Raw genomic sequence first — 21,538 nt, forward strand, 5'->3', positions numbered from 1 at the left:
TATAAATCAACAAAAAATGTTTCACGTCGAAGTAAAAAAGTTCTAGAAATTTTCATATACATTAATTTGTAGATATTTCGTATATAATTCCTGTTAAAGAAAAGAATAGAAATATGTGGCATTATTACTACGTCAGTCTTAGGACCCATTTTATCAGATGCACACATTTTTGTTTCTCTTACGAAAACGTTAATTATTCCAAACAATATTATAAAAACTGATAGAAAACATTTTTGTATTTATTTTTCCAAAGTTTTAAAATGCAAAGAGGTATAACGATATTGGCGATCTTCCTTTATTGAATTAAAATACTTATCCTATTTATTAAATATTTTCGATACTCAATATTCAATATTCAATATTTTCTGAATTAGCAAGAAATGCATTCTTTGATAATTGGAAACGTTAATACATTGCTCAATTCCATGAAATCCCCCGTGTTAGATGCGTCGCATAGGAAATTTGATTATCGATTTTGTAACACGCGTACGTATAACCGTAAAAATCTAGAATCAAATTCCTCGGCAAATACATACTTAACGCGAATAACGGTATTTTGTGGCAACAACGACCGTGTTCTGCTTAGATCACGTTCATTGCATCTCCATCTCGTCTTTACATTGCTCGTTTACATGGACACATGCTTTGGCTCTATACATATACTTATGCAAATAATATACCGTGTCAGAACTAAATGACAAGTTAAGTATCTGCCGATGGACTCGTTTCTCGGTTGAGCTCTTTACGTGTGTAAATGTGTGTCACGTACGTACGAACAGCCTCTTTCGTCTCTGGTAATGTATGATTTTGTATTTTAAGTAGTTTCACCAAAGATTGTGCCGACCGTATATGTTGGTTACATTATAAACGTGATGTAATTTAAATATAGAATCGAAATACCTGAATGAGATTGAAACGTTCGTGAAGCGATTAATCACTAAAAGCTTCTCATTCGTCATCGACTTCTACTTACAATTAGCATAATTTATTTAATGAATTCGATTTTCGATTTAAAATTATATATGTTCAAGAAAAAGGTTTTATCACCGCGGCGATTTATATAAGAGATTTGATTTGCTCTTTTTAATCAATAAAATTAAATGATGATCCTAATTATAAGTCATTAAAATATTCTATTTTTAGCAAATTATTCTACGTTTAATAAACTGATTTTGAATTTTGGAAAAGTATTAAAGTTCTTTATGTATAAGTCCCAATTATGGATCAGCAGATTTTGTATAAAATTTCTTTAATGTAAAATTATTTATATCAGTAAAATATTCAAATTCACATTGTTTTATCTTATATGACGTAACAGTGTACTAAATACAATCTGTAACTATAAGAGAGTATCATAATTTTAAAGAATTATTAAAACAGATAACATTCTGCTTTTCTTTCTTAAATATCAGCAATGATTGAGAAAGTGTTCTCATATCATAACAATTACGAAAAATTAAAGAATACAAAAGTTTTCATAATTTTATTATATACGAGTATGTATACCTGCAAAATATTCAATTTTGCAAATTTGATCCATATTTTGAGACTGTATTCCTTATTTAAAATTTTTGTAAAGGAGCAATTGATATTCACTAGTGAAAACGCTATCGAAGTTCAAAACAAACTTCATGGAACATAAACACGTAATTTCTGAAGTTCTCGTCGATTGAGAGAGACCATGCGTTAACGCTGCGTCATGTCGCGTATTTGAGGGTCCCCTCTCGAACACGTCGCTCCCGATTCCGCTCGCAGGTATCTTCATACCGATAGTATACTCGATTTTCGATTTCCGATGCAAGAGTTTCTCAGTCATAACTATGTACACGTTTGAGCTGTGCTCGAACTCCATCGTGAATTATTTTCGATATCACAAAACTTGGATCATCGAGAAAATTGTGATTGCTGCTGTGATTGACGTAAGTTAAATGCTTTCATATGAACAAATTAATTTAATACTTACGTAAATGTTTGTGCAAATTTAAATTTATTACTGTATAAATTCGAAATCATAAATTAGAAAGCGGTACAAATTAGTGGAAGAAAATTAAATTATTCCGCAGCAGCGCAGATAAAATATGAATAGACTAAGAAGTACCGCGCGCGTTATTTAATTTTTTCTTTGTTAAATAAAAACACTGCTGTAGTCAAAACGGTAATTCACGTATAGAAAACGTACAAAAAAGGTAATTTACGCGCGAATTAACTAACAGAGGAATTGAAAATTCTCAGATAAAAATTGCATAAAATCTGCTTCACTGACAAAAATGAGAAAAATGTGGAACGCGAAGGAAGATCTAAAGGAAAGCATCTGGTGGCAAAGAACATCATTATCATTGAATGCAAAAACTCATTTGTCACGCATAGAATTCTTAGTGAACGCTATTGTCCCTGCTCATCTTCGGTACGTCATAAACGCCGAGTATGCTGCCGTGAAATCTGCAAATAATAGCTGCTACGCAGACAAATCCCTTAGATTTGACTTTCAGTTTAATCCTCTGTGAGTGAGAGCATAGTCTAGTTCATCTGTTCCTATAGCTGTCGCAAACCATTGTCTGCTCAACAATTTGAAATTTCATGACGTGAGAACGATTACGATTAGTTTCAATTGTCGCAGTATAAGGATACATACGAATATTTGTGCGAATGTACATAGACGGGCTCTCATCAATTGTCGAGTTATGATTTTTCCGCGTTTCCGGTTATTACGTCGTCGGGAAATTGTAGGAAGATCCATTTCTGATCGACATTGTTCGCTCAAAGTTATTGGACGCATCTCAATACTTTATTTTTCTTTTTATAATCCGTCACAAATCTTCCCCTGAATACGAAACTGGAAGATACGTTTATCGATATTGCTTTGAATTTTTCTTGCTGTCGCGGAGGCGGATTTGCCGCCGTTTGTAAATAAATCCCGGGATATAATACCGACAGCAGAATAAAAGGCTTAGGGCCATATTTCAGTCTTAATCTGCGTTTTCCGCCACGCTTCTATCGGCGATGCGCATACGTGTATTTGGCGTCGCCTCACAAATCCGGGATCGTACGATTCTCTTCCCACAACGAAACTTCCACTCCACTCTTCTATTTTGCAACACAATTATCTTCGCGCAAAAAAGAATCATCGTGTTTGTAACGTGTAAGCTTTAGTTTAAGCTTGTTTTTCATTCGCCTATATATAAGCATTTCACAGCACTTTCAAATACCTTACCCAATACCCAATTTTATACACTGTCGTTTTACTTTACACGGAAAGAACGATTTTGCTGAAGTATTTAAAAATTTAAATGGATACAGTTCTGAAGATTTTGTAGCATTGAAAAAAATGATGTTATATCAATAGCATTATTTTAATTGAAAATAATTTTAGTATTAATGAAAAAGTACTACACCGTGCTCTTGTTTTAATAAAATTTTATTTTATTAAAAATAAGTTGGTATCGACAAGTCACTGTACAATTTTAATATATTTACTATGTGAATATTATTAGGCTATTATATAAATTGCGCACCAATTCCCGCGCTATGTTAACGCTCTCATTCGTATATTATATTATTGTTTTTTAAAAGTTTATTTGTTTCATTAATAATATTATTATGTATGAATCAACAAGATTATTTTCAATTAAAATAATATTGTTGATACAACATCAGTTTTTCAGCGTGGACTATCAATTAATCATATAGGACGCTCAAGCTGGTTACTAGAACGTCAAAACTTTTGCAATATTGTTTATCATGCTTGAGATTCTTACGTAATTATTTTGTTAGTCCATCAAAATTATTTTCAGATCTATATCTAGCTCAATTTTTAGAAGAGAGAGTGAGGTAGTGTGACGTTCACTTAAGAAAATTTATTAATATGTTTATCTTAAATTAAGTTTTTCTCAAATTTTTTTTGTTACAGTATAAGGTCATATTGAAAACGGCTGAGCGCCGTGATCCCATTCTCTTCTACTTTAGCAAAACCGTTCTTTCCATATGTTAATTCCGCTTTATCTAACATTAGAACTATTATCTAACATTGTAGCACAATGTTACGATAATAATCAAGGCTATTTTTGACACTGCTCTTCTTCTATAGTGTACAAACAAGTTTATACAGCCAGGGCATTCGTGTTGACCTGGTGCGAGATATTATCAAACCGTGTTTCCAGTGGCGGAAAGAGGGATTTGCGGGTCATTTTATCGACACTTCTTTAAATTTCATTTCCCTGCGTCTCTTTCGTTGTGATCCCTCTCGATAGCCGGTTTCATCCTGACGCGGAAATGCCGCAAGTTGGGAAAAAGCGCGGGTCAGACTGAAAGGGAGGGAAAGAGGCGAAATCGAGGGAAAGTAGAGGAAGACTGAAAAGCAGCTAAAAGCGGAGGGAGATGCGAGTTGGCGAAATAGAGAAGAGGCCAGACGGAAGAAAACGCAAACCGGTGCAATACACCGCGATGCATCGCAAAACCAATATCGACAGAAACGAAACAGACGCCTTGAGTTGTGCATGCGGCTGCACGCAGACGTGCGGAATATGTACAAGAGAAACGACGCCGCGCCGTCTTTCGTCGTTCGCCTCCTGTCATATTCCCAACAAATTCAGTTGAAAATTTGCCGGAAAAACTTTTTTTTCGAGATGGCAAGAGCCTTGAAACCGCTGTCGCACTTTGCTGGGAGATTTAAAAGCACACAGGCGTCAGTTTACATTCACCTAAGTTAGTAATATCATTACGTATTGCTTTCGCGGTAAGCATTCCCAATTTCCTCTATGATACGAAAATGTTATTTCGCGTCATTGGATACTTTAGAAATTATTTGCTCTTTACATAAGTTTCTTCGATATGAATAACACAGTTAACGAAATACTTATAAACGGAGAAAAAAGATGAAAGCGTACTCTATGAAGAAAAATTATATCATGTACGTAAAGAACGGTTTTACTAAAGTATCTGAAAATAATTTCTTTGGACTATCAAAATAATTATGTAGAACGCTGAAGCATTGATGACAATGCTGCAAAAAGTTTTAACATTCTGCCGATAATTAGTCTTACATAATCATTTTGATGGCCAAAGAAAATTATTTTTGGATCTAAAGCTAAATTTGTAGATACTTGAGCGAAATTGTTCTTTCCGTGTATAAAAAAGAATTCAAAACTTTCAGAAAATATTTTATAAAACACGATGATTTTAATATAACGAATAGATTGATGCACGCTGATTCTGAATCCTTTGCAGCTTGCGCGAGAGAAGCGAGTTATAGAGAAACATTATAGCGACAAGGATGTACGAAGGTGCTCGTCAGGCTGCAAAATTGATTCAATGGCGAGCAAAGAGATTTAACGCGCAATTACTCTGATTGAACGAAGCTGATGGCTTGGGATCCGCCGGGAGAATTGCTGACATCAAAGTACAGACCAGTACTCCGCTCCTCGTTAAGGGGACTGAAAAGAGGACCAACAAACGGACATCCTTACAGCATACATATATTGTTCCGCCGAAACAATGCATCTTTGTTGTCACTTTGCTCTAAAGCTGATCCATTTGTTGAGAATTTAAAGTATCTGGCGAATATCTCGTACAAAGCGAGCGATGAGATACACTGTAATATACATATATGTCGCGAAAATACATTACGTTTTGTACTGAAAGTATTAAATAAGTAAAAAAATTATAGGAGAACGATGTTGATTTTTAGTTTAGAAAGTTCTTAAACGAATTTTCTTTTATTTAATAATTGTTTATATTCTTATGGAATTTTATAACTTTTTCAAAATTGCTTTTATCTTCCTTTTATCTATTATACTTTTAGATCTTGTGTAGATTTTCATAGGATTTTTTACTAATACAAAATATTTTAAGAGGAATTTTTTCTTTATACACATTTTTACCTCGTTGCTACTAGAGATGAATCGTTTAATGGATCGTTTGCGCAGCCACCTGTTGCAGCAGTGAAATGCTCGAATTCGAATATTATTGCTAGCGAACTTTAATATATATAATTTTTCAGATATGCTTGATCAGTAAGATACATATTGATATTTTTTTATAAAATATGCCAATTTTGTCGAAAATAAAAAATCTATCGTATAAACGAGAAGTCGCTGAATTAATCGATTTAGCAATTCAGTGAATACTTGCGAAAGTTTGATAATTCCAAATTTCAATCATCGCTATGCTTTATACGACGCAAGCAATGAAATATTAATTATTGTTAAATGAAGATATCCTTATTAATTATTGTTAGAAATAAAAGGTCTCTTTATTATAAGGTTTTTATGCATATGAATATTTTTAGATATAAATACATTTTAAGAATCAAATTATAATTATTTATAGTTTGTTTCAAAATGTATGTTTTATTCTAACTAAAGTGAAGATAGGATATACAAGGTAGGATACAGGTACAATTTATTAACAATTTGACAATTTTTTTAACATTTTAAAATTTATTCAAATATTCTTAAGAATTTATGAGAACATGGTTAGTTCTTAAATGGTATGAATTATTATAATATAACTATTTAAATGGTATGAATATTATAATATCGTTCGCGAAAAATAAAACTTATATCTACAACGTATATCCACAACGTACATATCTTTTAAAATATGCATTTAAGATGTACGTGTATTTAATATTCGTGTCACATTTATTTTAAAATAATCTTTTCTATTATTGTATAATAATCGTCAAAATGATAAATTTAATTAAAAATGATAATTTGCAAATTTTCTTTCCGATATTGCTTGCAAATTTTACATCTATTAAAATTATTTATTGCATATATCATTCATGCCAGTCACAATTTGAGTGGTTTGCATTTGTAATTCCGTTAGCTTGTTCCACAAAAAATGATAAAAATTTTATATAATGCATAAAGCAATATTCATATGTAATTTATACAATTAATTCAATTACTTATGTCCATATATTTATTATGAGTAATGATAGAGAATATATGTATGCGCGCATGACAAATTAAAATAATATACATATAACTGCAGCATGCTGTAATATTAAAATAAATATTAAGATATATAAAAAGATAGTATATTAGTAATAGCAAATAATATTAAGATTAAAAATGAATAGGTAAATGTGCACGTAATAATTGCGTCTTTGTTAACATTGACAATATATTAACGTCGGTGCTCTATTTACTTATATTTATACAAAATTGTATTTACTCTACTACAATATTATTTGCATTACTACAGATATTAAACAAGTGAATTATGAATTACGTGGTTCAGGTTATCTTCAATGGATCGAACTCCAAATTGCATACATCCAACATCTTATTTGTTCATAATAATTAAAATTATATCTATTAAATATGCATGTTTTATTTTATCAAATTTAGCTACATATTTTTTACATTGTGACAAATTATTATATATAATGCCTTAATTCTATGAATTAAGTCGAAAAAAATATTTTAATATTTTCCGTTTTAAATTATTTCTTTATTTTCCAATCCAAACCGAATTATGAATCTGTATGTTAACAGGGTTGGGAAGTAGCTCGTTACTTCTAACGAAGTTACAGTTAGAATTTTTTTTTTCAGTAACTGTAACTTAATTTGGTTACACTTTTTAACTAGTAACTAAAAAATCTAATAGTTAGTTTTTAAATAATTATATGAATTATACTGTAACGTGTTACTTTTCAGAATTGATAAACTTGTAATGATAATTAATTATTTCTTACAAAGAACAAAAAACTATAAGTGCAACTAAACACTTATAAAAATAACTTCCCTGATCCTGTGTATATTAAATATACTACTAGTATATATTTACTTAAAAAGTTTTCGTTTAAATATTATTTTTAATCAGAATCATCTATTATAATCATCTATTCGATCATGAGAAAACGATGCACGTCAAGATGCCGTGATTACTGCCAATTAATGTCTAAGTAGTAACTAGCAAATTGACGAGGGCCTGTGAGACAGGGGAACGGATCTACATTCTGGCCAAACGTAACGCTGGCGTGGTACTTTGAAATTTTAATGAGCCACCTTCTCTGACCTCGTCGTTGGAGATTCGAGTGAGCGCCGTCGCGTTGGTATGAGGAAGAAGGAATAGTCCGCATCTCGATACCGACGAAGTTGAAAGTTACTGGGGAAGGCGGTTCCTGCGAAAAGTTGTGAGAAGTCAATTAGTATGGTGCTCCTTTCACAGGGATGCCCGACCCACGCGGTTGTTAAGGTTCCAGCTGCCGGTATATACGATAATCCGAAGAACTTTAAAAGAGAGAGGTTGCCGCCAATAAGGCTGCTCGTTATGCAACACGCCGGGCGCGATAAAATAATACGCTTCTGCATCACTTTCCGAGAAACTAAAGTTTAGTAACGGTATTAAGTCGCAAAAACTCTTACAAAATTAGTCTTATAGTATTTTACTCTTGCAGAATTATACGGTATTTATATATTGGGGTTCTTGTGGGAGCTCTCTCGTGAAAAAGGTACGAATGTTTGAACAAATACATTCGTAGAGCAAATGTTTACAATTTTTATAAAAGTAGACACTGAAAAATAACTGAAAAGACAATAAACAATTAATTTTATTGTTTACTGTAAAAATGTTAAATAAATATATTACATGGCAGAAAGGTTTTCTTGGTTCTATTTTATTAAAAAAATATATTTTCCACAAATTAATAAAACATAGGTAGAATACAATATGCAGATAAAAATAAAATATAACTATAATTTTTATGAAGATAGATATTGAAAAATAACTGAAAATAGGTATACAATTAATTCTACTGTTTGCTGCAAACGTAAAATAAATATACTATGTGTAGGAAGATTCGGTCCATTTTACTAAAAAAAATATATTTTCTACAATTTAGTAAAGCACAGAATACCAATATGCAGATAGAAAGAAAATAAAATTAGAAGACACGGATATTACTGTTGTTAAACGACTGCATCGATATCGATATATCACGACGAGGTTCCTTCTTGGCAACGAATTGGAGACACTTTCCTTTACAGGAGCTTAAATCTACTGCGTCTCGAGAGAATGCCTTGGCAATGACCCGGCAAGACCTTTTTACGAGCACGGAATAATTATGAGTCTAAGTCCGGCTTCATATTTTCACGTCGCACACCCCCTCCGTAATAATTCAGTCCTATCCTTCTTACAATTTCTCGTCAGGATTGCAGCAGTTCTTTTAATATTGCTAAAATAGTCCGTCGCAATTTCAGAAGTAAAAAATAAGTTAGCGGAAGACTATTCTCAGAGTTGATCGTTAATTTTAAGTATCGTCTCTTAAGTGAGAAATCATAAAGTTAAATTAGGTCGCACGTTGTATATTCCATTAATAATTCTGATGTTTCAACCCGTAAAAGTTACGGTTTTATTACTGATTTATACTACTAATCCGCTTAACGACTCGCTTATTAACGCCAGTTCTGCACGCATACTCATAAAATTACATAGTTACTTCGCGTAAGATACTAATCAACCTGATTACACAGTGGCGTGGTAATTTAAATAGTAGTCGGTAAAGCGCTCGTAAAGCAGCCGAAGGGTGTAAGGAGCGTAATCGCGCTTCTTTTTTACACCCACCGCGCCATCACCACGCCAGGCTTTATCTCCGACGTTCTCGCGTCATTGATTTAAACTCACCCGTCTTATCTCGCTCGCGAAATTAAGAAGAATACGCGAACCAACTTCTCCCCCTCACAATCCCAGATAACGGACTCGCCGTTAGTCTTGCGGTTAGATTCATCAGCACGAACGCCATTGGCACAGCACAAGAGAAGAAAGATAACTCTCGTGGCCGGCGGCCAAGTTCATAACGTATCAGAGCCTCTCGACGATCCCGACGGTCGATTTTTGGTCGACGACGACAAGTAGATCGAGCGTCTCGTAGACTGGATCTTCCCGCGCATATTGGGGAAAAGGAGGAACTTCGGAATAGGTACCGATGATCTTCACTGGCAGCCATTGTATGCCGCGGTGAGACTTTCCTTCCGATTTATTGTACGGAAGTTCACAGAGAAATGCACGAACTCTGAGTACGAATCCTACCTATTGTACACGTGGACAGACATTAACCTTCATCTCAACGGATTTCCGGGATCTCATCTACTGAAGCCGAGACCATATCCTCGAATGCGTATCAGGACTTATTCGTAATAGGCTTGAACTTCGAGAACCTTCACTGCGGATGATCTGGTCGTTGAAGAGGAGTTGAGCCATTTTCGGATGAATCTCTTGAAATATGATTAATCCTTGCTGAGCTCTTGGTAAAGCCGTCAGACGAGCGAGAGACGACATTTTGACCCGAGTCCTCGCGTTTTAACGCCAAGCTGACTGCGGCAGGGAACTCCATTAAAAGGGGTTAACTTTCGTATTTCTCGTGCACGACGTCGACGTCAGCCACAGAAACTTTTTCGACAGCTTGCTGTCGTCGTAAACAAATTCAGATACGATTGGCTGGCTGGGCGGTTGGGATGGCTGGCTCGCTTCCACCATTCGCTTTCGCCTTCTCTTATTTTCACCGCGTTTCCGGACGCCCCCTGGTCTGTGAGCCAACCCACCCGTCTCTGCTCTGCTTTCGCGAAAATACGCGTCATCCTCTCTCTTTCCTTCGCTTCCGCACCGCGATCGATCTCGCTTTCCAATTTAGTACTCGAGACCAAAGACTACGTCCTTGAAATAAGAGCTGCCGACGTTGTTCTTCGTGCGATGATACTGAATCCGTCTGGCTGTTACAAATGTAACTTAGAATTCCGTCTTGAAACCAATATCGTCTTACCTATGGATCCCGCAGATAAAACATCTCGAGCTTATCGGGTTGAAGTTCAAATGACTTCCATGAATTTACGCGAAGATAATAAAACAGACATCACCGTGGATATCTACGAGAATTAACGGATTAGTGAACAGACCACGCATTACTCTTCCTATCAGATAAAACCACAAAATCACATAAAATTGGATAATGTATTTATTGACCTGATCTTGCTTGACGAAATTGGATTTTCCCCATCGTAGTTTCTCACCGAAACTGAGATTCGTTTGAGTCATCGAAAATTCATAGATTTTGCTCAAGGATCTGCAAGACGCCATTTAATTGGTGCTTTAAAGTCCGGGGATAATGTAATTACTAACATGAACCAAGTAGACAAGTGGTTCCAGGCTACTCGAATATGCATAGCCTTCGAATCAATTGATGCACGGCTATACGATTGACTGTTAGTAGGGCAGCATCAAGTTAGATTCTCAATGATGAAGTGACTGTGTAACTGAATTAAAGTGCGAAACTCAGAAACGCAACTAACAATAAGAGGAACCGCAATGAAATAAAGTGATTAGTTCGAACAGCAATCAATAACTTAAACGGAATAAGGAAAACGTCGTTAAGATGCTTATCACCTCAATGTTGTGTAGATATGCGATAGAAAATATGATTGCGTAATATTATAATTTAAATTTATTATTTTAATAACATTGATATCAGTAATAATAAAATATATAATTTAATTATATAATTTAATAATATATAATTTTAATTTTAGTAATTAATACAGTTTAAAGCATACAATATTACTCCTGCAATTTTTCTTACATTAACACTATTCTAGGTGAAAATTTACCCACATAATTAAGAATTTTTTTAAACATTTTTTAATGTTTACTTTATACATTACAAGATATAGAATAACTAAACTAACATTATTTTTTAAAAAGTACTTTAATGTTGAACAATCCTATTAATCTTATTTAAATAAAATTTTAATAGCAAAAACTGTACTAAACTTGAATTAGCACATGGGTGAAAATTTTCCCACCGTAGTGTTTCAGTTAATATCGTTACATGCAAGTACATAAATTAATATAACTTACGTTCATTACGATGTAACACGGAAAAGTCGGTTAAAAGTATTGAGAAATAATTTTTTTTTATACAAAGCATTTATATAAATGAAATTGAACGTGACCATGGATTATTCACGTGTAATAACAAGCAATATATGCAAAATAATATCACCAGACCTCTTACTATAGATGAATTTTTCAGAGAGGATAACTTTTTCGCGATGTACATTCCGGTGAATGCGAAATTGCGTTTATTCCCGGGGTTGCCGTTAGATGATTTTTTGCTCATCAGTGACAAAAGCCGTGGGCTACATTGCTGTGAAAAGTGTCGAATAAAATTTCGAAATTCTGCGGCGAGATCCATCATGATCTGAACAAATTACGTTTATTTCGTTCGAAAGCAGAAATGCAATCAATCAATACAGAATATCCAGTATATTTACATTACATTAAGCTTGTATACATTCATATAAACATCAAATAGTTTGATTGAAGAGTTTTTTCAAGAAGAAACAAAAATGTCTAAAATGTTTTTTTAGAACATTTAAAATATTCTTGTAAAAATTTAACTTTTGAAAAAGGATATTTGTAACAATTGTTTGATGCGATATTTACTTAAGAAAATTTTAGCTATGCAATATTAGCTAACAGTGTCAGCTAAAAAAAATTAATCAAAAAAGCTAATATTAGCTAAAAACATTTGGTCATTAATAGACAATCTAAAATAAAAACAAAACAACAAATAATTTAGATTGTAACGCAGCGCAACGATTATATTTTACTGTAATTTTAGATAAATAACTTTTAAACGTGCAAATATATGAATGCAGATAAACTTTTGGATGAATATTTATTAAAGTTTTATTAGTATACATAAAAAATTTAATTTAATTTATAACGCTACTTCCTTAAAATTTACAAATAAGTATAATAAAACGTGATTTTATATAAGAATCAAGGCAAATAAATAAATTAGATAACTTTACATTAATAAGAGAATTGGGCAAATTTTACGTAAATACTCAAATGTAATAATAGAACTTTCTATGAAATTTTTATATTTTTAATAATATTTTAAAATGTTGACAGTTTTTCATTACAAGCACATCCGTTTTGTTTTTGAAATAATGTACTTTTCAATTATTTTGAAAGTGTAGTAAAAAGAACCGTGTTTTACAATAGGTGGAATCGAGAGTACTTTTTTCATCTAGAATTTATAACTCAACAGCAAATTCTTTCATAACTCAATTTGTACAAAATATGCCCGTTTTGAAGGGAAGTGTTTTTGTATATTTTAGCGGAAAAAAATACATTTCCTTTATTTTTTTTTTTTTAAATAATGCGCGGATGATGCCATTGTTTGCCATTTTATACCAAAAGTAATCATAGAAGTGGTAAATACTCGAGCGTCGCGAAACGTTGAAAATTGCGATTATTGCTCCATTCGGAGCGGGCAAATAATGTTGAAAATATCGTCGCTTTTTCCTGTCCCGGTTTATATCTTTCGAGTGCCTCTTGGCACTCGAAGTTCTGTGTAGGACATCGAACACGAAGGTAATAAAATGTCAAACTTATATATATCGTTTTGCCGATCGTCCATCGATCGCGCGGTGTGCATCGTGTGAGGAATATTCATTTTGGCGTATGTGTGTGCGCTGTAAACGATACAAGAAATTCTATGTGTGCGTACGGAAACAATTTTTTTTTGGCGGTGGAACGTCGAGTGTGATATATTCGCTCAACAAGTTCGATATTTCCGTTCGAATGACTATACATGTACCGAAACAATGTTCATTCCGCAGTAGATTATGTACGACATAATGTAGCTCGTTCGTTCTTTTAGGCATTGTTTCTCTCACAAATATACGTACAATTCGTTTCTATTTAATAACAATTTAAGAAAACAGCACAATTGCACAGTTAATTTACTTGGAAAATTGAAAATTTTCCGCTAATTTAATTGTAGAAATATACGGGTAACAAAATCTACGGAAATTCTCAAACTCTTTATATGAATTATGATATATCGATTTTCTATATAGTGGAGAGCGTTACATAATATCGGCGATGCTTTTAAAATGATTGTTTCCCGATAAAAAGTTTATTGATATTATAAAATGTTTTTCCGTTACAACGTCACATACATATGGGAAAAAGACGGACTAGTGGAGATTGATATTAAAACTGAGCAGTTATATTATTATTTGCAAACTGACATTGTGAATTGTTATTTTTTTACAAAACACAATACAGACGTCAATATTGAAAGGAAATAAAGTATAATAAAAAAAACATGGAAGGATAGCTGATGGATCGAGTATCATATTATTTCTTATCCATCTCTTTGGTTTTGATATTCCAACATCATATTCAACATTACGTCCTTTCTGCCTACAGTAGTTGTCTGCTTCCATTTTTCGACGTGCATTTTATTTCCTCGCTATTCAGCTACCCACTGACGTCCCTTTACTTTCCGCTTTCTGTCCCATCTGCTCTGATCTCTATTTCCGTCATGCCGCTAAGTTCGACGTTTTTCCTTCCTTTCTTCTTAGTGAAACACTGCTGCTAGATTGAAAAAAATCAACGGATATTAAAAAATAATATTCTTTAGAGAGAGAGAGAGAGAGAGAGAGAGAGAGAGAGAGAGAGAGAGAAAGAGAGAGAGGGAGAGAGAATATTCTTTAGTCTGGTAATTAATCGAATCAGGTTAAATTCAATTTGTTAAAGATTTCATTGAATAACTCCGTTTTTTGAAAGCTTAATATTAGAGAAAAGAATTTTTTTACTGAAAATATATCGATCCCAAGTAGTCAAAGAAGAATTTGTGGTTGAAAGAATATCTACTAGAACACCTTCTGTAGTCAGGGAACGCATTTGTTCTGCGCTAACGATCAAGAGATCTTTTCGGTTCTTATATTCCATTTTTATCGCTACAATCTTTCCGTGTACTCTTATTACTTCTAATCTTATAGCGTGTATTTTATTTCTACTTGGTGCAACTGCCCGCTCGATTCAACCGTTCTCTTGCCAGGATAAAATAATTAAAAGTGGAAACGAATATTTATAAAAAAAAACATCATACTAAATACGCATGATTAAAAGAATAAATGCAATCGAATGAACGATAGAGTTCGACTTATTATAACGCACATTGTATTGAAAATTATTATGAAGAGGAATGCAAAGTATTTAAAAAAAAGTGTATACACACACACACACTCTCTCTCTCTCTCTCCTCTCTCTCTTTCTAAATTCCTTATAGTGTCACTCCAATCTCACTCCTCTCAAATCTCACTCCAAAAGAGTGAAAATTGTCATTCTTTTTCAAGAAATAAAATATTTTCACTTGTTTTCAAGGGTGGTTGTATTTTCGCTCTCTTGGAGTGAGATTTGAGAGGAGTGAGATTGGAGTGACACTATAAGGAATTTAGAAAGAGAGAGAGGAGAGAGAGAGAGAGTGTGTGTGTGTATACACTTTTTTTTAAATACTTTGCATTCCTCTTCATAATAATTTTCAATACAATGTGCGTTATAATAAGTCGAACTCTATCGTTCATTCGATTGCATCTATTCTTTTAATCATTTCACTGCAAGAAATTTAGTGTGTGTGTGTACACACACACACACACATATATATAAAGAGAGGGAGAGAAGGCACGTTTCTCGAGTCTAACGATCATCCTATTAAGCAACGAATTAAACCTCGTTTACTTCCGAGAGAGACTCGTTTACAGCCAACTTGATTTTTCCACGCTTTGCCCTTTGAGCGCCAGTACGAATCGACTGAAAGTTTATTTTAGCCTTAACCATTTACCTTTGCGTGCTTGCTATGGCTTAATAATCTGCAAATTTAATGCCGAACAGATTGAAGCAATGCAATTGAAAATATATAGACCAGAAATGCCGTAAATGTTAAATTAATTATTGAACATGCTATACAAATTAAATAAATTCGTATATAAGTTCATACATATATAAACAAAAAAAAAACATTTCTTTTTCGATAAGTTTGTAGTTCTTAGAAGCTTCGTAATTACATTATGCTTGTCTTTAAATAAGCATAATGTAATTACGTATGTTTCCGCGATCGAACTATTTATTAAGATCTTACACTGAAGTGATGAAAAAATTATTTTACAGATATATATATCTTTCGTGAAATGCGAATACTTTTCCGATCAAATCGGATCAAAATGATAAATTTGACATCAAAGCGCAATGGAATATTACTATCCATATTAAATTTTATTTTAATTGTTCGGTATTTTCTTCGCAGCTCTGTATTACTGGTCATGTCATTAGAAATACACGGTATACTGTAAAGAAAGGCACCATCCGGATTGTTGTAATCCGCGTATAATGACGGCGATATCACCGCCGTAACGTGGAATGATAATGGAACCTCGAAAACCCATTATCTCACTGCACAAGAAGCCATTACTCGCTGGCTTCCAGTTTCTCGTTGATCTTTTCCGCTGTTCTCTTGTGATAATCGGAGATAACTGGACGGGACGGCTTAATCATCCGTCATGAAAAGACCCAGCATTTTTGAAACCCGAAAGAAGCTTTTCCATATCTATATTGCTAATGGCTTCTGTAAACCTAAGCATTTATTTATCATCAATGCATTACTCTACAAGATAAAAAAATTTTACCACAAAGTTTTGTGTGTTCATCAAATCGTTACTCAAGTAACGAACTGATATTATTTTGATCAAATATTCTGTTAAAATAACGATGTTATTTTAACATCGTGATAATAAATGACATCAGCTTGTTATTTGGTTAGTTTATTATTATTTCTGGTATTTAATAAAACATAACTAACACACTCCAAATTTTGTCTTTTTTTGTAAATATTATATACGTTACTAATGATTTGATAGACACAACGTTTTGGGAGAAAACTTTTTTGTCACCTTGTACTAATAAAAATTTTTGGTAGTTAAATGTTTACACGATTTTGCAGATTTTATTCCAACGATATACAACAGGATACTTGGCAAGCGCTTTCAGCATTTACGCGGTTACGTTGATTGCGCATATCCGTTCTATCTGCTTCGCAATTCCTTGCAGCTTCTCACGCGACAATCGTCACGCTGCACTACGCGCCGTAACTCGTGAGCAATCTGGAAGTGCGATAGCGCTCACGTTTACCGAGATTCGCTATTCGTGGCACTTGATCTAACTAACGTTGTCTTGTTGTTGCCCAGACGCTGTAACTTCGAAGTACAGCACGCTCCGAAAATCGATTTCTGTCCGCGTGCGACAACGTAAATTAACTTGGCGACAGTGGCAGCGTGCAGGCATGTTCCTGTGGACGGGTGAAACGATGCCCGAGTAACTCCGGGTCGGTCGGTTGTCTAACGTTGGCCGGACGTGCGGCAACACTCAGAACTTACACGAGATAACCCGTTGGGTGTGCCAGTACGTTCCAGGTTTGGTCATTCTCTACGTACAGCAACTGACCCTTATGCTCGCGCAATAGTCTCAAAGTGGCGTAAGAGAAGGGCGAATAGTACGATCGTGTCCTACGTGTAATGTAGCGTTAATGCGGCGTTACCCTCAGTTTACGGTGGTTTTCTTGGCCATGCTCTGGGGTGGATTATCGACCGTGACACGGCATCATTATGTCGGTATTAACGGTACGGGGAAAACTCGTAATTTCGAGTTAATCGCTTTCTTCTCTCTCGTCGCGAGAACGGGAGATTGGATGGAGAAACATTAATTACGTAAAGGAAGGAAAAACTTGATTAAACTAATAGCAGCATTACACTCGCGATTTTTCTCCGGATAATTAAAATCAACGCTTCGAAAATCCATTGCGAGAGTATCCGCTTGAATTATTGCTCGTAAATTGTGGACGCAGAGTTGCCAAGTTATACTCGAATCAAGATTGTTGCCAAGTTGTTACCATCTTGCTTGCTCAAACAAATTTGCCAAAAAAGCTATTCGTGCTAAAACGCGCATGTCACTTTTTGTTGCAGCGTGCCAGCAAGTTAAGCACGGTGTCCAGGCGGTCTTCGGACCTTCGGATCCGATCCTGGGTCAACATATTCACAGTATCTGCGACGCCCTCGACATTCCACATCTCGAGGCCAGGCTGGACCTGGAGACGGAAGCGAAAGAGTTCAGCATTAATCTTTATCCCGCACAAAGTCTGCTCAATGCCGCTTATCAGGACATCATGGAGTTCTTCAATTGGACCAAGGTGGTGATCATCTACGAAGACGACCATGGTAAGTTATAATAAATTTAACACGTACTATTTTCCAGTAATAATAATACTAGTATTGATTTGTGTGTTTACTAAGGTTGCATTCAACAAAGAAAGCAGCTTTGCAACTGTTGTAAAATTCTTTAATATGATTGGTGTTACTTTTAGTTCCTCACTGAATCTAAATGTATAAATCAACGATATTAAAGAATTTTACAACAGTTGCTTTCTTTGCTGCAGCCAATAACAAAGTAATATAAATGTGTTAATTTGTTCATAACTTTTTATTAGTTCCTTTTCATTGTTTTGAAAATATATATATTATCCTTAACATACTTAAATGAAAATTTATCGTTTAATTTTCCTTTTTTAAAGTTTATTCTCATTATTTTGTTGCTTCTTTTCGTTACAAATAGTAGCTGCGTCAGCTCAATGATGTTTCGTAACTTAATATCGTAATTACTTTTACACAACGGAACATTGCGTGAAAAATTTGGAAACAAAACGGCTTAGTCTAATTTTTCAATGCTTATTGGCATGCAGAACATTTGTCAAAATTCGTTTTACGTCTACTAAAACTTCTCGGAACATTTAACGCGCGCTATTGTAACGTAGGATCTCGCTAATGGCGCTGTGCGTTTTTGGCTATAAATAAATGAAAACGACATAGGATTCTCATTTCTTTGGCATGAGAATGGGAAAGAAATAATGCGTACTTTTTCAAATTTGCCGAGAGCACATTTTCCTTTTACGCAGAAAATGAATATTCATAACTTCGTCGTCGGATCCAACGAATTCGTGACTACTTAACTGATTAAATGAAAATTTTATTGTCATCTCTCAAATGTCTTTGAATGTTTTGATTGCGAATTGGTGCACTCATTCTATCAAAATCCGAGATAAATTAAATAGGAGATATTCTCTCTTTAAAGAGTACAAAGAGATTTTACGCAGCCTCTGCTAGTCTTTGCATTAAAAATATTGCAGATGGGTATTACACCTTGAACGAAATTCGAATGTTCAAGTTAAGTTTTCTTTGGCACAAAACTGATTTTAAAGTTCTTTGAAATCTGAACTAAACATGTACAGCCATCTTTTATAAGAATTTGCGTATGTATGGGCAACATGTCAAAGCGATTTTCTCTTGATGTGCTTTCGCGTAGAATTATACTTTACCAGTAAGTTTGAGAAAAGAGTACAAAGTTAGTAGCAATGGATGATTTGAAAGATCCTAGCAGGGATGAACTCGGATTGAAACTCACATTGAGCCCATCTTTTTCCAAAAAAGGACAGCCTTTCACTTCGGCAAGTCAATTCCATATATTTAATTAATTAATTCGCATAATGGATCCATTTAAATAGTTCGAAGACATTGCAATGACGTCCAATTTATTGATTGAGATATTTTAAGACATACACGGTGGCAGATTAAGATGTTCTTGAGAATTCTTCATTTTAAAGTTGCTTTTCCAATTTCGGATGCTACCGCGAACATGAACTCTCCGAGAAGTATTAATCTTCAAACCGTATATTGGTGAGAATTCGCACCACGAAAATTTTCAATTTGCTGACCGTTGCGCATGAACAGTTGCCACAGCTTATCCACTCTACGTTAAATATGCTTTTTCATTAAATTTAAGTGATACCATTGGATTTGTGAGAAAATTATACCTCTGAAAAGAATGCGGTTTTAACGAAATTATTGTTTTAATCCTCAAGACACCCTTGCAATTAAAAATGTTTAATCCCAATTCGCATCTGTGTATCATTAGTAGGTGCTCAAGGGAGGTGTACGGTTTAAAGGTTAAATGTCATTATTTTAAAATAAATTATATAATTAACAAAATATTGTATATTCTTAAAACTAGGACAAGTATTTTCTAACATTCATGTATATCTCGTTCTTTCTTCTTATATTCTGAATTTCTTTCCAAGTTTCAGACATAAATTGCAGTCGCGAGATCGATATTTTCAACGCGCTCCCGTATTTCTGTATGCATCGAAAATGCGCCAACAAAGATGCATTAATTATATTGTTCGACAAAAAGTTGAACTTTTTTTTCTCCGAAGTGCCGTAGTATATATTATATCTCAAAGATTTTTCGTGTTAAACACGATGCTATTAGAATTTGTGTAGCATGTCAGGATTTTAAGATAAATGTGCCAAAAATAGCGTTTTTATCATTTTAAACATTTTGTACAGCAAACTAAAACTTTGTTTCTAAATAAAGTCTAAAAGTTACAATTCAAGAGCTTTCAAATAAATTTTAGTTCGTATGACTGTACGTTTTATTTCAATCAAGTTATAACTGTTCGAATTTTAGACTTTTTATAATTACACAATTCAACAAAAAACATTCTTTTTTATCTTCAAAGTATCATAGTATGTACTCTGAAAATTTTTCGTGTTAAACACAATGCCATCGTTAAATTTTGCATAGCACATCTGGATTTTTTTAGTAAATTGGTGTGTAATATTAAACACTGGAGTAGTTATTTTATTTAGAAATAAATTTTTGTTTTATCGTAAAATAAATGTAGAAAATGACCAAAAACGTCATTTTATCTCAATTTATAATACTAAAAAATCTGACATGCTATACACAAATTCCGCCAATGAGATCGTTCAACACGAAAAAATTCCGAAATTTGTACTATAACATTTTGAAAGGAATTTGCATGTTGAACAGTGTTATTTAAAGGGGAACGACTATACGTTTAAATAAATAAATCTCTAATTGTCGAAAATAACAAGCGAGTGATGAGTGATCAGTAGACAGCGATTCTCCGGATAAAGACAATTACGTTGAATTAGGAACAATACCAATAACGTGAGAAGAATCACATGACATAAACGTGCATTTCGCAACGCTGGAGTATTTCCATGACTGATTATCATGGTACGTGGGTCGTCATCGCGGTTTACTACTGTGACGGTTTGCTACGTGACCTGCAAGATTGTTGCCAAAATCCACCATCTGCAGACATTTGTCATGTTGTAAGAGATATCTTATGTTTCTTCTTCGCAGGTAGTTTTTTATAAATCGTAGTTGCTCGTAATTTTACCACGAAACAAATCACTGCGATTATTGATACATCTGGGGTCTTATTCTCGAAAAATATAAGGAAATCTGTAATATACGAGTACATAATGTAACTATAGTATTTTCGTACATTTTTGTACACAATATTCTTCTTGAATACTACCCTTGGTCGTCAAGTAGCAGAAAAGACGTGAACAAAATCAATTGGTGACCAATAAGAAATTATTTTTATTTAATACAAAGATTTTTTATAACATTAGTAAATTAAAATAATTGATGAAACAATCTGTAGGCATTGAAAATTGATCATAATAGATGTGTGTGTGTGTGTGTGTGTGTGTGTGTGTGTGTGTGTGTGTAGACAATAATTAACAGATAATAATTAATAAAAATTAAACAAAGTTTAATAAAAATTAAACAATTTTTAAGTTATGTTTTATTAAATATG

The 21,538-nt window shown here is 33.7% G+C and overlaps 1 protein-coding gene across 5 annotated transcripts in view; it reads left to right on the forward strand.

The window, feature by feature from the left end:
• Positions 1-21,538, forward strand: part of LOC108726330 (glutamate receptor ionotropic, kainate 2) — a 147,010-nt gene that overhangs the window by 40,733 nt on the left and 84,739 nt on the right. For all 5 annotated transcript variants that reach the window (XM_018453828.1, XM_018453830.1, XM_018453829.1 and 2 more), the window contains exon 4: positions 17,817-18,068. In XM_018453828.1, coding sequence (XP_018309330.1) covers positions 17,817-18,068 — 252 coding nt within the window. The remainder of the gene's footprint in view (positions 1-17,816; positions 18,069-21,538) is intronic.

This window comes from Mycetomoellerius zeteki, unplaced genomic scaffold (genome assembly GCF_001594055.1).
Source record: "Mycetomoellerius zeteki isolate Tzet28-1 unplaced genomic scaffold, Tzet1.0 scaffold41, whole genome shotgun sequence".
In the NCBI taxonomy this organism is placed as follows: domain Eukaryota; kingdom Metazoa; phylum Arthropoda; class Insecta; order Hymenoptera; family Formicidae; genus Mycetomoellerius; species Mycetomoellerius zeteki.